This window comes from Buteo buteo, chromosome Z (genome assembly GCF_964188355.1).
Source record: "Buteo buteo chromosome Z, bButBut1.hap1.1, whole genome shotgun sequence".
Classification (NCBI taxonomy): domain Eukaryota; kingdom Metazoa; phylum Chordata; class Aves; order Accipitriformes; family Accipitridae; genus Buteo; species Buteo buteo.
Window position 1 is genome coordinate 63,709,389 of NC_134204.1, and position 18,107 is coordinate 63,727,495.

The 18,107-nt window shown below is 40.3% G+C and overlaps 1 protein-coding gene across 1 annotated transcript in view; it reads left to right on the forward strand.

Annotated features, from left to right (window-relative positions):
* The window catches only part of CAMK4 (calcium/calmodulin dependent protein kinase IV), a 178,565-nt gene extending 166,864 nt beyond the window's left edge, over positions 1 to 11,701 (forward strand). Inside the window, exons 8-11 of the mRNA XM_075019447.1 lie at positions 19 to 94; positions 4,571 to 4,697; positions 6,845 to 6,997; positions 9,868 to 11,701. Coding sequence (XP_074875548.1) covers positions 19 to 94; positions 4,571 to 4,697; positions 6,845 to 6,997; positions 9,868 to 10,032 — 521 coding nt within the window. The 3' untranslated portion in view covers positions 10,033 to 11,701. The remainder of the gene's footprint in view (positions 1 to 18; positions 95 to 4,570; positions 4,698 to 6,844; positions 6,998 to 9,867) is intronic.
* The last annotated feature ends 6,406 nt before the right edge of the window (positions 11,702 to 18,107 follow it).

The window sequence follows — 18,107 nt, forward strand, 5'->3', positions numbered from 1 at the left end:
GTGTTTTATCATCTGCAGCACCAGAGATACTGCGGGGATGTGCCTACGGCCCTGAGGTGGACATGTGGTCTCTGGGGATTATCACCTACATCCTGTAAGTGCAGACAGTGCCCCGGAGTGGTTCATTTGTGAGCACCTGCAGGTTTTTATGACATTATGAGCTGTGCTGTTGGAAAACACAAGATCCTGAACTTTAATTATGATATTCCTAATCTTATTTAAGTCAGTCAAATCCTAGAGGACCATGGCAAAACACTCAGTCTATATATTTGGTAAATATAACACTTCTTCCTGAACAGCAGCAAGGTCTGCACAGAATCGTGCTATTAAAGTGAATGAATAGCAGCAAAGCTGGTGAAAGCAAAAATACAAGCATACAAGTGTCAGAAAGCATCGTATGTTTTTTTCTCATTTGCATAAACTGTGAGATATACTATGAACCTAAGTAGTTTCTCAACTACAGATGGGGCAAGGAGAAGTTAAGGTGCTTGCAGTAGTTCCACAGTGCCTGTGAATACTCCCAAATGCAGCTGCCCCATCTGTGTCAGCCACAGACATTGCTACAGCTTCAGCTGCAGCATCAGTGTTGCTGTCTCACAACATCTCAGCCAGGAGGCAGGGAACAGCCCTCGGCCCTCTGTCTGCAAATCAGTCTGATGGGTTAAATGATTAATGTTGAAGTGTTCCACTTCTTACAAGATAACCAGACACTGTTGACAGAGGGCTGTGAGTGATGCTGGCCATACATATTTTAAACAGTTAAGTTGCAACTGCAGACCAAAATTTCAAAACATTTGTGTCTAAAGGTAGGCACTTGCACCTGCATCTTAATATGGCTAGTCCTAAATCAATTGGTAAGCATTGTAATTATTTTATTTTATCGATGGAATCTTTCAAAGGAATATTATTGAGAAGGGAAAACTGTATCTGATGTATTGACACTTCTTTTTATGGAAGAATAACTAACTTCATTTATTCCCTTGGCCACACCAATGCTCAGCTGGCTTGTGTAGTTGTATATGATACTTGCAGGATGCCTTTTATGGGAAGAAAATGGGATTTTACACATACACATTAAAGATATGGAGGAATTTATACATCCAGGCCATTTTCTTTCCCCTTCTACGACTCATTAACTGTGTCCAGCAAGTACAGTGTGTAATAATACCATTACTTTCTTTGTGTCTTTTGCAAAGAAAGAATTATATTTTCTAGGGTTTATACTAAAAGTACTTGTAAGGATTTATAAACACTCTGATGGAAGTATCAGAAAACATCTTTTGTTCTGTACATAAGCTTCAAATAAGTCATGGCTCTCCTTTTGGGTGCCTGTAAATTATAGGCTACAATATTCCTATTTGCCATTTTGTTACCTGCTCCTTTTAAAATGTGAATCTTTGTCTCAAGGCCTGGTTCAGTCTGTAGAAGATCACGTCTCACATACTGCCTGCCAGGTGATCTTTTCTCATCAGTTCTGGGAGGGTCACACATGGCAGAGATGTAAAATTTGCCAGCAGGGCTGTCCCTGAAATTGGAGAGGTGCCTTTTGTTGACCCTTTACAAAGGTATCTAGATTAAGCCATGGGCTTGCCTAGTTATTTAACGATTGAGGGATAGTTGTTGTAGTTGAGATTGAGAGCCTTCCTTAAGCAGAACTTGCTTTCAAGTGTAGGCAAGCTCCAAGCGAGAACGTACAGGAAATTCCTGTTTGAATATATGGAGTGACATTTGCTATATGCAGCCTTTGAAAACCTCCCAGCTGTTTAGGAGATGCTCCCAAGCCACATTAAACCTCTGCACTGGTGTAAACACAAGCGTGTGAGTTTGTGCTGTGGGTGGGACACGGCCAGTACAGATACTCCTCTTCTTCTTCCTCCTTCTGTTCCTCTCCTCCCCTCTAGAAATCCAATTTGACCCACAGCAGCAAGTTAGGCAAAAAGGGTGCTAGTCAAATCCACTTGGCTATCTTTTCCATTTAGCTGCAACAATATTCCACATTTAAAACTCTTCTATTGAGTGTAAAGCTTGTAAAGATCAATATTTCTGATGGATTAGAAGCTGAGACCGGAAAGGTACCTGCACAGTAACTAATTCATTAATCCTGCAGCCTAAACGACAGTGTTGCATGTCTCAGTCCCATAGTTTAGTAGAGGGAATGCACTTCTGTACAGTCAAAAAATACATTGCTGTATGTACCTCCGAAATAGAGTGGATGTAAGAGTTAACTACCATGCTACAGAAGACGTGCATAAAACTGTATCTTCTCACCAATACAAAGTGGACTTACCATGTGATTGAGAAAAACTTTGACGGGTATTTTGACAGAACAATTATTCTCGAGGCAAATTATATTAAGACCTATTGATGATAACTGTCATAATTCTAGGGAAGCCATAGTTCTAATTTTAACAGCAAAGAGGACCAGTCCTTTTGTATTCCTGCAGCACATTAGAAGTTCTACTGCACATTCGAGATGCAGATAGCGGTCAGCAAATACAGAGGCTTTGCCTGCAGTCGAAATTGCATTGATTTAATCAAAGGTGTTTTTTCACTAACTTACTTCAAAAGGCACAAAACACTGTCTGGTCAGTTTTAATTGATTTTGAAGCTGTTTACATTGACTTTATTTGGTACTTAATTGGCTTAAAATGAATCAGCATGATAAAATGAGTTTTCATAGCAAAATGAAATCAAGAGCAGCCATGCTGGGTCTTACCCTGATTTAATTTATCTAATTTGAAATCACACCTCTAGTTTTATTCGTCTAACTTGGCATGTAGTGAAAAATCTGGCTGCTGAAATGGAAGGTTTTTTAGGTAGCAGCGTATCCATAGGAATTGTTAATAAGACAACAATAGGTGATAGTAGTGAGTTGAGATGAAAATAATTCAGGAGTAAATAGACAATCACTTAGAAGGCTTCCAATGCAGTCACAGCAAGCCTTAAGCATGGTCTCACTGTATGTCATCAGTTAGCTGGTATCCCGAAGCCAGGTTTGACTGAACCAGTTAGTGGCCCAACAACTCTGCTCAGCAAAGGTGCTCTGTGGGGATAGGGGCCAACCTGAAGCAAGCTCAGAAATGGTGGTGGGAGAGGCAGGCAAACGGGAGGGGAGCAGCAGAGGGACTGTGACCAGCTCGACCTACTGAAGCACATGGTATTTGGAGGTTGAATGTTTTAATCCATCTCTGCCAGACTTGGAAATTAGTAATGTGCCCAGAATGTGCTTACAGTAGAGGTTTTCTCCTCTTCAGCAGTGCAAAGTGATGCAGCTGTTCCACCCACAGCTCCACACCACTCCCCAAAACACATTTTTTCCTTGAACATCTCTCTCCTTTTTCAGGACAGTAAGCACACTGATTGGGTTTAAAAATACAAAACAATTTAAAATGTAAGGTTAAATTTTCTCGATTTGTTTTAGTTGATTTCTTGTTCTTTATGGTCTGCTCTTGTTTTCCTGACATCATCTTATTGCTTGTTGCATTTTCTGGAGGCAGAGTAGCAGACTTGCTGTTTAGCTCAGAATGCTTACTGGTTGAATAGGAAATTCACTTTAAAACATCTGATTATGTGTGCAGGCATGATTAGAGTGCAATGAAGCAGAAAAAAGGTTCTTATATAAATGGTAACCAATTCTATGAGTTTGCTTTCCCAAAGGCCAGCAGTGTGGATCTGTGTTGGGATCTGTATTATTCAATATGTTCATAAATGCAGTCAGTTAGTGAGATTACAGAATTGCTTGATAATATGTAGGTTACCTAAGTAAAGATAAGGGCTGATTATTAAAACCTGCTGAAGGTTTTTATATTTTGTGGATGGTAGGATGAAAGAACATACAGTGATGGACATAAGCAAAAACCAGTCCTAACTGGACATATAAAAACTTCTAATTTCACAGGTAAAATGTGGTTCCTCAGCTAATTCCTGTCCCTCAGGAGAGAGTTACAGGGATTCTGATAATTGCTTTATGAACATGTTAACTCTGTGCTTGTAAACAATCAAAAAAAGCAAATCCAAGGTCAGGAGTTGTTAGCAAAGAAATGTAGATTAAAATAGAAAACATCATTACGCTAATTTGCAACTCTGTGGTGTGCTCACACTGAATGGTGTTCGCACCCACTTCAAAAAGACACATAAACTGGAGAAGACTCACAGAAGAGAGCAGGGATGACCAAAGGTTTCAGACTGAGGAATGACTAAATAGTCCAAGAGACTTCAGTCTGAGACCAGCAGAGCAAAGAGCTGCTAGAAAATGTTTACTGGCATGTAGAAGGTAAACAGATATCAATTGTTGCATGACTGCTCTTATGGTAAGTCCCTATATTAATAGTTCCAATTACAGACATGCGAAAATGGAAAATTTACAATTTGATCAGCCTTTCCCACTGCTTATGAATGCTTATGACCCCATTTTGCTCTGCTCTGTAGAATTAGGAGTTCATAAGTACATCCAGGTCTGGTTTCGCAAAGGGGTCTACCGGACACTAAGTAGGGGAAGATAATAACAGGAACTGTTTCTAACAACACAAGACTAATCTTTGATAAATTTCTTTCTTTTTTATCCTTGCAGACTTTGTGGCTTTGAACCATTTTATGATGAAAGGGGAGATCAGTACATGTTTAAGAGAATCCTGAACTGTGAATATGACTTTGTGTCCCCCTGGTGGGATGATGTGTCTCTGAATGCCAAGGATTTAGTAAGTTTTAAAGCAACAATGAGACTGGAGTGTCTTTGCTGACACATATTTGGCTAGTATCACTTCCACTGAGAGAGAGTCAATTTTGGGGTGGGGGCAGAATAATTGGTTAATTAATTGTTCATATGGCTCCTTCCTTTTCTTCTTCTTATCTCTGGTATATTATGGTGCTTTTAAATATCCCCTGTTAGTCCAGTGCTGTAATTTTGCACTCAAAACCATGGATGTTCAGGTGCGTCTGTGAGCTAAGCCACAGACTGTTGGCAGCTGTCACAGTGTTCAGGCATGCCTGCCCTTCATGCTAGCTCTGAGGTATTTCATTGCTCCTCTTTGCCGGGCAACCACCTTCAGGGGAATGTAGAAACAAGCCCTGTATTTTGTGCAGTTTCCAAGTCTGAACTTTGGAGGAAGACTATAAAAAGGAGTGAAGCCCACACCCACCCCGCCCTGCTTTTGCTGACAGCCTTTTCTGTCCATTTAAGTTTTTTCTCAGTAGATGAGGAAAGACTCACCATTAATAAATATGGTACATTAGCAAAATGCAAGGGCTGCTGTGCTATCTGCACTATGTTCTTTTATTACTGGAGAAAGTAAATTGGATCCCGGAGATACTGATCTGCAAAGATAGGTATGCTTGAGTTTGATTTTTAGTCAACAATAACTTGAATAATTCAGTTATATAATTAGCACGGAAGACTCAAATGCTCAGTTTCATATTACTTATACAAACCGTGCCATAAAATACTACATAATTAGTGTTTGTAAAGTACTTCAGGATGCCTCAAATGGAAGGACATAGAAGTTCAAAGTACTTTGTTGTTGTTGTATTAGATGTGAAGTTTTTCTAAGGTCAAAAAAATATTATTTACTGCCTTGTGTTGTCAAAACCCAAATAAACAGCAGCCTGCAGCAAAGCTGCTTGTTTATTGTATACAGAGAGCTTTGATCCAAACTGGTCCCTACCATTTTGCTACAGTAAAGCTCAGAGTTTCAGGTTTGAATACTGTACAGCAAGTTGTAGATAAGGATGAAGCCCATGGCTCTCAAAACCCATGCAGTGGGCAGTTCTGGGGTGTTGACTTGAAGTGATTTGCTTAACTTGACCTCTTCTGTGGATGCACAGCAGGTATTCATCACAATGCCTGTTCTCCTGCACCCACTTCAGTGCACCATCTTTCTTTAATAGTTCTTTGTATGGAAATTTCAGAGAGCCATAAAGCAAGTCCTCCCCTCACACTTGGGCACATAGCAGTGGTGGAGCTGTGTACCATCACTTGCACTCTGCTCCAAGAGAGTGTGCAGTCAGGAGAGTTGTGCAAGTACGAGGCTGAGTACCATCCATGTACTTCTTTACTTCATCCCCACCCTTCTGTTTTTTTAAAACACCACTTGTCCAGACATACAGCAAAACCCATGAAATGCAGCTTGACTGGACACACTTTTTAACCAGCAGTTTCTACCACCTCCACTCCCAGGGGTATGTCTGCAGTGTCTTGTTCCCAAAAATGTCCTACTGTTGTGTTTGGAGAGCTGCAGCTTCCCTGGTCTCAATAACAGAAAGAATGGCATAAACAGAGTTATTTTCATAGTGAGCTAAGAGAGAAATACTTGTACAGTACTTTTTAGTTGATGTGTACATGAGGTTTTGCAGTGACTGAAAGACACACTTCATTTGTGATGTACCTTGCAGTGACTGCACGAGTTGCACAGACTAGAATTTAAACTTTCTAATACAGTTTAAACCTTGTCCAAATCCACAAGTGGGGATACTGCTAAGAGAACTGCCTGGCTGGGGGTACTTTGAGAATCTCTTAGGGTTTACATCACAATTCAGACATACAATAGCCTATGGCGGATACAGACCAGCTGCGTTTGTACATACTCTTAGAAATGTTGGTAACTGGCTGATTCTTTTTCTCCCCTCTTACCTCTTAGTGGCTGTCTTATTCAGATGTTATTTATGGAGGACCAAGAAATTCCAGAAACAAAATACATGTAAAGACCTGAATGCAAATTCTTGTTGGTTTCTTAGAATGTGTTTCACTAAGATGCTTCCCAAACCAAGACCAAAGCCCCAAAATGCAAAGCTCGGTAAATGTAAATGAAGAATAAGGTTAACAGTCTTGTGTTTCTTCCTTGTGGTGCAGGTCAAAAAGTTGATTGTTTTAGACCCCAAGAAACGCCTCACCACTCTACAGGCTTTGCAGCACCCATGGGTCACAGGGAAGGCAGCAAACTTTGCACATATGGACAATGCACAAAAGAAACTTCAAGAATTCAATGCTCGGCGTAAACTTAAGGCAAGTCTCTGGACAGAGTCTCTGTTTTGGCTGTGAAAGCATGCAATTAAATTAGTAGCCTTACAGAAACCTTGCACACTTTTCAGGACAACACTCCATAGTGGTATGGAAGCTTTTTATTTAAGATGATTGATGAAGATGCAAAAGTTGAAGCTGGCTTAGTCAATGTCTACAGCCAAACAAAAAAAAAACGGATGACATTATTGGAAACTCTATCTACACAGACAGAACTGCTGAGAACACACACAGCTTTTGCAAGTTCCTTGCCTTCCTTCCTTCCTTCCTTTCTTCCTTCCTTGCTTCTGTCTATCTGTCTGTCCTATACTGCTGGTACATCCTTAGAGTAGTGAACAGCAAGAACAAAATTCAGAGTAGTTTCTTCATGAGCATCCATGAATCTGGAAGATATTTTATCTGCTATAGCATAGTTTGATTTGTAAGCCACCCTCAGTTTCTGCACCTATCAATACAAAGCAGGAGCTTAAGCCATCCTTCTGTATGATCTAGAGTCAGCATTTCAGACATGTAGGTCCATAAAATGTGTGGGTTGAAATTAACAGGCCCCACACATGCATTTCCAAGTACCTCTGAGAGCAAATATACAACAGCATTCTTTATCTGGAAATTAAGCACTGCAAGGCAGGAGTGCAGGTAGGGCCTGTGCTGAAAATACCATTAGGTTTTGTGTCACCAGTATGCTCCTTTACCATCTAATCTACGTACCTATCATGGGAAGAAGCAGGCAGCTGGGCATCTAACTGACATAACTTCGGAAAACTTTCTTCTCGCCTAATCCCTTCAGTTGATCAATATTTGTGTCTGCTTAGGAGAGACTACCAGGGATGCTTCAGCACAGAAATTACCAACAGCTCCAGCGAAGCTGCCCTTGTAGCCCTGGGGAATAAGAATAAAAAGCATCTTCTCTGAGAGCTTTACAGCCCCCATGCAAAACCAAATTCACAAACAATGACCCTTAACTTTGTTTTTGCTCGGGTTTTTTCAGTATTAGTAGGAAACTGTGACAGAGAATCTCTACAGGACAAAGAAAAAAGTTTTGTCATTTACAAAGGTCTCAGACACTGTAGATACAATTCACAGTGACGCTTTGCCCATGCAGAACTGACTAAATGTGTCTATTAACTTTGTTCTCTTCAGAAGGATTTCTGTACCCTTACAGCAAGATACCTGCGTATTCACTGAAGATGCCGTGCAATGTTGTTATATCACAATGATTTCAGAGCATGAGCAGAGTCATGAATTTCATTATTTCTGAATGAGCTCTTACATTCCCTGCCCAGGAGGTGACAAAGAAATGTGTGCCCTTTTTGCATGTTTTGATTTTCCTGCTCTTCGTATTTTTACACTTTTGATCACCAATAAGATTTTTTTGAAGCCCAGTTTATTTAGATCCCTATAGTCAACCAACTTATACTTCTATATTTAAAAGCTGTTGCTTTTTATAAGTTTATTTCTTCATTACTTTTCTACTGAAGATTAAATGACCAAATCTCCAATTACTAAGAGAATTAACTGGAGTTAGCAGTTATTGTAGAGTTAATAGTTTTACACATATATATGCATAAAATGAACCATGAATTTTTAGACAATTAATTCCTGTCCAAAAAATAAGAGCAAAGCAGAAAACCAGGTAGTGAATACATGCTTTAATTGTTATTTTGTTAGTAAGAATAATATAAAATTATCCTCTCTTTTCCAACAGACAAGTCCAGCAGCAGGTTTTCTTTACTTAAAGACCTATTTTTATAGAATAACTCTTAAGCTGTCAGTCATGATTTGGTTTTTTTCATAGATTGTGTTGAATTTGTTTAATAAACAACCACATGACTAATGAGAGTAAATTACATTAGAAGTATCTTTATACATTGTAATATCATTGAGTGGCCTGTTCTGTTTGTAATCTATTGTCCAAAGTCCTCTCAACACTCGTGTGGATGTCTGTGATTTTTCCTTTAAGAGGCCTAGACTCACTTCCAAAATTATTGCTGCTTTCATTGGCTCATGCCTTGCACTTTGACTTCATGTTCTGTATTAGCTGAGTCTTCTTTCTTGCCAATGTTTATATAGTCTGTTTTTTCATTAGCATCTTATTTTTCTTTTATTTTCCTTTTTTTTTTGCACAATTACCTCTCCAAACCATCCACAAAACTTACTATACTCCTCATCCCTTCCTGCAGACCTGCTTCTTCTGTGATGCCTAAGCAGAAAGCTAGCCAACTCAAAAATAGCTAAAGTTGTTGTACACAGAGATTAGTATTTCTTTTCCTCACCTCTGTATGTTTGTTTTTTCAGGCAATAAAAGTCTTCATGGCAAGGGCTAATGTAACTCTCTTAATGCATGTCTTCATTTTGTGACATTTTATGTGATATGAGAGCCTATCCCCAATATGTATTTATATCTATACATAGCAAGTTGCCTGTAGGCTCTGCAACATTGTGCTTGGCATATGCAATAGTGCAATAGTGATAAATATTGTTTCCCTTTGTGAACTTTTTGTGGAATAATCAGTGGCAATACTGTTATTATTATGACGGAAGATAACTTTATTTTTGCCATTTAACTTCAGCACAGGAAATCTGAAGTAGTTTCTAAAAAAAAATGCAGCATGTGCAGCTGAAAAAAAATTTGATTCATGTTGGCCAACTTGTAACCTTGTGAAAGCAGCGATTTTAAACCTCAGTCCAGTATTTCAAGTGGCCTTCTAAATCTGCCCAGGCCCAGGAGGGTATCCGAATGTGACATTACCATGAAGACTAAATGTGGTTACGTTCCCTAACGGGACGATGCTACGGGTGCAGTGCTGACAGACTGTGTCCTTTAAGGAATGTTTGCTTGATCCTCTCTTTCTCAGGCTGCAGTAAAAGCTGTGGTGGCATCAACTCGCCTCGGCAGCGCCAGCGGTCACAGTGCGCACGAAAGCAACAAGCCCAGCTGTAACCCGTCTCCCATCCATGACGGCAAACCCGAAGAGAAACCCACTCAGGAAGCAGAAGCAGCTCCAGAAGAAATGTCTTAGGTCAATGTGTGCTTCCTTGTTTCAGCTGAGATCTGTCATTTCATACACCAGCTAACTTGTCATTCAGCAAGAGATTCGTAAGCTTGGCCTCTCTGGTTCTGCTTTGGGGTGCCAAATGCACTGGCTGGTGATCCTACCTTCAATGCATGTGACTGCTTATGAAAATAGTAAACTGTTCCATAAGGCATGTCATGGAAACAGTGTTATTTGCAGTAATACCGGCAGGTAAAAACATGGGGATGAATTAACTACCTACCATAATGCATATATTTCATATACATCTATCCAGTGTTTCTAGATGGCATTTGAAACAAAATACTATTTAATTTGGTTTTATGGAAATAGGTGTCTTCTATATGTTGTGAGTTTCTTTGAACTGCTTCCTTCCAGATTCATAGTCCTGCCACAGACAAAATGGAAGGAAATACCAAGCCAATGCTTTTAAAACTGATGTACGAAATAATGCTTTTTATCTGTAAAATTCAAAAAGTATTTGGGGATTTATATGCAAAAAACATTCCACTACTTCTGGGAAGAAATTGAAATGTTAGTTCCACTGGGCATGAAAATGTACATTCCTCAAGCTTGTGTTGAGATTGCCTTATTCTGACTTTTCCTGTTTATATACAGTATTTTAATGACAACCAAAATTACTCAAGATTTCTGCTATTTCATTCTCTAGTAAAAGTGTTAGCAAAACAAAATGATAGACTAAAAGAGGATTAGAGTAGATGCAAATTTTTTAAATACCATTATATTTACTCATGAATTTCTAAACTGTGCAGCTAGAAGATGTTTTTATAGGGCCTAAGGGAATAATCTGCAATTATACAAGTTGTAAATGCTTGAAGGAAGCTATTCCACAACTTAATGATTTTGCTCTGGGGAAACACTCTTCTGGTCTGGGAGCAAGTATAATCTAGTTGCTTCCCAGATAATTTAACCTCATAAGCAACCAGTTTCCACTTGTCAGCATAATTAGTCCATATTTTCCTAACAAAGGACCCCTCCTGTAAAGTGATCCACCAGCACAGATCTTGCATCCACGCAGAGCTCCTGTGTCCTAAGTTAAAAGCTGTGTGCATGGATCAGCCTGCAAAATTAGGGTCAGGCTCTTCAGCTATCTTGATTTTTTTGTTGAACATAATTGATAGGAATTGAAAAGCTAACATGCATCAGTATGTATGACCGTATATATTTGTTTGTTATCACTTTAATAGCATGTGAATTTCGTAATGTTATTGAATGTACAACAATGTCATTTGTGTTTGTTAAACTTTTTAATACTGATAGTTACCTAAGACCCTAATACACTCAACATTCCTCTTTTGCTTTAATTGTTTTCATGTTGTTAGGCCTTGCACAACTTGCCTTGAAAAAATATATCAGCTACTGAAAAAACAAGTCATTAATAAAACATTCAGTAGCTGCATTTCCTGGTGAAATTAAAGGATAATACAATGTTATAAATAAAGTATAATCTAGATTAATATAAAAAGGAAGATTAAAGATACTGTTTTTACTAGGTGAGAATGCATGCTGATGGAAGTATTGTACTTGAGATTTTTTTATCCATTTCTTACAACTCTCTGAACTTGTACAAGAAGGTTTGCTAATTAAGCGCAGTTGAACTTCAAAGTATGTGCATCCATCCTTTTCCCAGGTGACACATTTTAAGGTCAGCTGAAAGAGCTGGTGGGGGCATGGCAGCTGTGACCAGGCCAACAAGACACTTTTGCATTATTTTTCCTGAAAACAAGTACAGTAAGACTAATCACTTTGGAGAAGGTGATAGGTACATCCACATGTCTCACTTTTTACTAGCTTTCTTATCTCCTGGGAGGTGACTGCAGGATGAATGCATTTCTCAGCCACAGGTCTCCTCCCCCAGTTACAGTGGTGAAGCCATCCGAGTTCGGTCGGTGGGGAGGTTTGGTGGGAGAGGTTGGGATTTCTGTAATGTTTCCTCTTTCATTTGGGATAGCTGCTTCTAATCTGCAGAAGTGGGGCCAGCTGCACAGTCGTTGTGCATCTATGAGTGCTTGAGCAGAAATATATTCATGTGAGACATGGTTTGTTGAGCTGAAAAGTAGTCCCAGCTGATTCTTAAAGTTATTCTTTGCTAAATTATACCATAGCATATCATAAACGTGAACTGATGCCATGCAACTGGAGACCTCTCTGTGACAGCATGATCTCAGAGGCAGCTCAGTCTTGTGCATAAAGGCTCTGGGGCTTCAGTTGGTTTTGCTTAGTTTTCTTTTATTATGCTCAATATGAAATAATCAGGATGTCTGTGCTGAGTGAATTACCAATATGTGACTCAGTAAAGTACTATGCCTGGCTTATGTGTGACAGTATTATACAGAAGGAAGAGCAGCACTAGGGTGTATGCATGTAACTCAAGAAAGGAGTGTTACATGCATTGGTTTTGTCTGAAAAATCGCATCCTGTTGGCATCTGCCATAATTCAGACTTGGGAGGGCAACACCAGTGTCTTACTGTGGCTGAAGAATATGAGCACACCCAAAAACTACTGGGGTGGACCGGTTCCACATCTGTGGTTTTAAATTAGGTAGAAAATTACTGATGCTCTTTTCTGTTGAAGTCCTAAGCTTTAAGTTTTTAAAATGTTTAACACATTAGCAAAGTCCTTCAAGTACAAAAGGGGGAACTTGCCATCTTTTTTAAGTATTTGAAATTAGCAAAACTTTTCCTTTAGAGGCAGATTGTGGTATTAGCCAATTAAAGTCTAATATTTGAGACCTAGGCTGAGGATCTGATGGCTGTTAAATGGCTAACGATGTCCTGCCTTTGCACAACAACAGGGTTTTTTACAAGTTCAGAAAGATTCACTCCAAAATAGTACAGATTTCCTGTCATTTCAAACACTTTTGCTTGATATTTTGCAGATGACACAGTAGCTTGCACTGCATGAGCCTGGTGCTGGTTTGTTAGGTGAAGTTTGTACTTCACGTTGTGCAAGCACGCTGTAAAGATGCAGACACACCATAATCAAATTTTTGAATGCTAAAGAGCATCAAGGCAAAAGTTTGTTATACAGCACATGCTTCGGAAGAAGAGTACCAAGGGCTCTGTACCCACGAGAGAGCAGACTGTCAGGCACGTGGAGAGGAGTGACAAAAACTGCCCAGCATCCCCTTTGCAAGGACCCCATGCCTTGGTCAATAAAGCAACATGCTCTGAAAAGCTGTGTGGTACTAGAGCAGGTTAAAAGCATCAACCAAAAAGTTTTTGGAAGGGGCTCAGATCAGCAGGGAGTCCCAGGCTGAAGGAGGCTGTGGCTCACTGGTGGCTGGGCCTCAGCACTTACCAAATAAAGATCCTTCTCCTGCAACTCATGTTGTGAGCAAAACATAGACGCAGCTGGCAGCTGTTGGGGAAGTGAGGACAACACTGCATTTTCTGCAGCCCAGCAACAGGGAAAGGGAAGAAGATGCTGGAAGTTGTCAGTGTCCAGCTTAGCAGATGGATAGCAGCATCTGCTAAGCAGCAAATGCAGGACTCTAGAGAATAAACACCCATTTTCAAATAACGATTGGCAGCTGTCCCTCACGTCCCACACACATTCTGGGGCATGCTGTAACGCAGAGCCCTGCAGTGTACCTCTTGTGGTTTTTTTTAAGAGGGGCATATGAAGGTGTAAGGTGGAGGACTCACAGCAGATCCTTGGACAGTATCCTGTGTATTGCCTCCTTACAGAGTGACGGACACTCATGAGTCTCAGTACAGTGCCTTGACCCCTGGCTTGTGCAAATGCTGTGTATTTCTCTTGGTGGAGAGCTCAGTTTTGTGTGGCTGAGTCTACCTTGTTGCTGCTCAGGTTATGAGTGTATAGCTTATGTAGGCATGGCAGTCATGTAACAAAAAGTACCTTCTTATATGGAAGAAAAGCAGGAATGAGACTGACCAAGCAAGATGCACAATTAGACCTAGAGCACAATGGCAGGGATACAAGCAAGTCCTGAAGATACCAAACGTAAACAAAGAGACAGCTCAGAACATCCTTAAAGTTACTTTACAAAACAATAATAGCTCAAAGAACGTCCTTTCCTCCCTTTCAGAGTAATTTCAGTTAGACCATACAACTACAGTAATGAGAGTTAATTCTGCTTTTGTATAGAGAAATTTAACTTTCCTGATAAGCCCCTGCACAATACCATGTTGCATTGAACAAAAACCATCAGCTGCATTGCAAAATAAGAATAAAATAAAATTATAAGGAACAAAGAGGAGAAAAATAGGAATAAAATAATGACCTAGTCTGGTTGTATCTGGAATGTGAAGATCTTAGTTCCAGATCGTGTATAAACTTTCACTGACAAGTCTCTAGATTCTCCACATAAGCAAAATTTTGCTTTCTGTCTGGGAGGTAAAACTTCTGGCCAGTGTAATTCAGTGAAGATTGATGGAGGGTCAGTATGGAGAGCATCCCTTGGAGTGTGAATCCTCTAACTTACATAAGGATGGAATGATGGGCATGAATATAACTAAAAATCCAGCAAAAGCAAAAAAAAACCCCTGCATTGCATGCTCTTCTATCCTTCCAGATGTAACAAAGAACATGAACGCAGTCATGAACTTAGTCATTATTGGAAGGCATTAAGATCCTGTGGGGATAGGCATAGTACAGAAGCAGGAAAAGAATAGAATAGTCAAAGTGGCCCAATTCTGAACTTATCAATAAAATTATAGATATATATTATTAAAATATATATGTACATGCATACACAAATACATACATTTATCAAAAGAGAGGCAGAGACTGCTGAACAGTCTCTACGAGCCATGTCTGCATTAAGAATTGGAGTAACCTTTTAAGCCATCTTTTGCCCTTTGCCAGCATTACTCAGCTGGAACTGAAACAATAGTGTTTAAGATTCTTGTACACATGGATCATCGCTGGATGAAATTCAGTGTAATGGATATCAAGGTATGAAACATTAATAAATACCATGGTACAGAGTTTTCCCCACCTCTGGCTCCTTCATACCAAGACACATGGAGAAAAGTGTTTCAGTGCCCTTGTCCTTTCACATGCTGAGGACATGGGCTGAAGTGGGGGTGACAACACAAACACAGCATTTTGTGATGGGTTACAGCTGCCCTAAATTGCACTGGAGGCCCCTGCTTGGTGATGCTCCATCCACAGCACGTGTGACCAAGAACTGACAATCTATCCCTCAACTTGCATATTGGGAAGATGTTTACTGGCCAAGTAAAACAGCATGAGTTTGCTCCTATTAAGTAGTATAGAGCTCATCCCATAGCATCAGCTACTTTTTTCTGTCTGCCCAAGAAATGGCAGCATTCCAGAGTGTTATGTGATGATACGTAAATAGCCGAGTTTAAAAGAAAGGGATCTTTTCTGTTTGTGCATTTGAACTCTGGTTTCAAGAACAAGGGTTAACATGCATTCATGGCCAAATGACTTGTTGTTTTCCTCCCCCTTTAAGCTTCATCTTTTTTCATGGCCCTGGACCCATGGGGGACCCAGGAAGAGCTGTCAGCTGCCAGTCAGAGGGAGAAGAGCCATCTGATGCTTGGCACGTTTCACCTGTGCTGCCCTAACAAATCTGCTGTTGCCCATGGGTCCATCACATGGTTTCACTCCTGCTCTTTTGAGTTGCTAGTGCTCCCAAAAGAGTGTGGGGTTTACTGGTTAAGTATAAATAGATTCCTCTGTGAGCCACCCTTGGTGTGATTTGTCATTGTCAGTTAGTACCCAGGGAGAGGTGTTTCTCCTTTCCCTCCCCATTTCCTAGACTCATGCTGTTTTCTGGCACCTTCTGTTTCCTTTCTCAAAAGCCTTTACCTGGCTGACAGAAATAGCCCAGTCCTGTGCAACAAATGCCAGACAGAACCAGAAAAGAATACCGCTCCTTGAGTTAGTTTCCCAATAGAAACTAAAGGCACCTGGGCTGCTGTAGATGCTTTGGCTGTACGAACTGCTAACGCTTGGGGTGAGGGGTTCAGAGAAAAGTGGCACAAGAACAGCACCATGCCAGGTTCTGGTCCTCAGCACCAGGAAGCTCCTCTGTCAACAGCAGTTTTTTCATTCTGTGGAGAAGATGTGGTTTAGGTCAGTCCAAAGAAGTATATCAGGCTTAGGAACTCTGAAAAATATCATGTGTGCTATGACCAATGATCTTCTTAATATCATTTACTTAATACTGGTTGATATACTTAGTATCATATTTTATGCAGCATTCCCACTTAGAGTGTTGGCAGAATGTTAGGTGGATCTGGGATAGCTCTCCTAGTTGAAATTACTGTGTCATAGACTTCAGACAGTTATTCTGGTAACTCAAAAGCTGAGGCAAGCCATTGGGTGTGATTTACAGCTGCGAATGGCATGTGATCTATCCCAGAGACAATATGCTCTAGTAGCCAGTGCATCATATTTATTCATTCACAGAACTGTGCACAGGGGTCTTCTTTAATCATATCAGCCCTCAGTATCATCTGCCATGTCCTTTCGAACTACTCCTTCCAAAAGAAAGCTTTTTCTTTAATCCAGGAAATTTAAATTAATTGTCCACAAAGTCAGTAGTTGTTTGTCCATGTCTCCTTTGACACTGCAGCCTCAAGGCAGGCTCTTTTCCAACCTCTGTCAAAGCAATAGTGTTGGGCAGCATATTAGTTGTGATGAAGTAATGTTATTTTAATCCTGCCCAAGGAATTCTCTCTGTCCCCTCTGGAGAAGCCAGAGGAGCTGCAGGTTTTGCAGATGTCCAGTGATTAAATTACCATACTTAACTAACCAAACAGGGTGTATGAAGAGTAAAGTGCAAAGACCCGTGGCTGTTTAAGAGGAGCCATATATCTGGGACACTGCTGTTAAGCTCCATCTTACACTTCTGCTTGAAGGTAATCAAAATGACTGGGCCCATTTAAATCACTTGGCCTAGTCACAGCAATAAAGGCACTTGTGTGAGAATATCGTTGCAGATTAAGGCACAGTTTTTACAGACATTAACCACAAAACCCTCCACATGTTAGCTCCAAATAGCTGCATTGCATTGTGAGAAATTACAGCTACCATACCCACAAGAACCTGGGTATCTAGGAAAAAACAGATCTCAAGGCATGATTGCATTACTTACAGATGCTAACTTCACATGAATGAGTACAACCACTACCACAAATCCCTAAGTACTGCCAAACAATAAACACCCACAGCAAAAACACCAGCAAATTTTGCTATGGAACACGCCAAAGAGAGCTCTTTCTTAGCTTTGCCTGGACAAGGAATAAGGTGAAAATTTTCTACAAGTATTTCCTCCAAGCTCTCAGGTCCCCTGATTTCTATTATTTTCCAGACATCATGATCAGCCATGTTTATGAAAGTAGCACAAATGTATCTGGCACCAGCCTCCTTTAGAGGGAAAAACCTCACCATTGACACCACTTTTCATTTGTAAGAGATCAAGGCTGTTTTGTTTGTACTATTAATATGGCTCCCAGCCTCTTCCTCAGCTTGCTGGAGTAGTCTTTAATAGCAAACAGGAGTTTGTGAAGAAACATTTCATGAAATTAAGCAAATGGACTGTATGCATATTTAGAAAAAAAAATGTTTGAAGGATTTTCTAAATCCTGTTGCAGCAGTGTCCTCCCTGAGAAGTATCTTCCTTGGGAATGACAGTCATCCATGGGATGCTGCAGAGGGTCCCAGGCTGGTGCCACCACCAACCTACTGCCCTCAGTGTAGTGGTGCGTGCCTCGTTTGCTCTGCTCAAATCTTTACCATCGTGGCTGCAGGGAAACAGTAATTACAAACTAAGAGATTTTTTTACTGAAAGTAATTAGAAACAAGAACAGTTAAACTACTAGCTGCTGAGAGGTAAATCCAGCTGTGTCTTCATACTACTATGCACAAGAGGAACCACTTCCCTGTTCACACCACATGCTTATAAGAAGTCATGCTAATGCTTCTGATTAAATAGCAGAAATTTCATTTAATGTTCCATAAGGGACATTGTTTTGGGGTTTGGTTGTTCTTCCCCCCCCCCCCCCAAGAATGCATGGTGCTGAGAGGCCTATACTTGTGATAA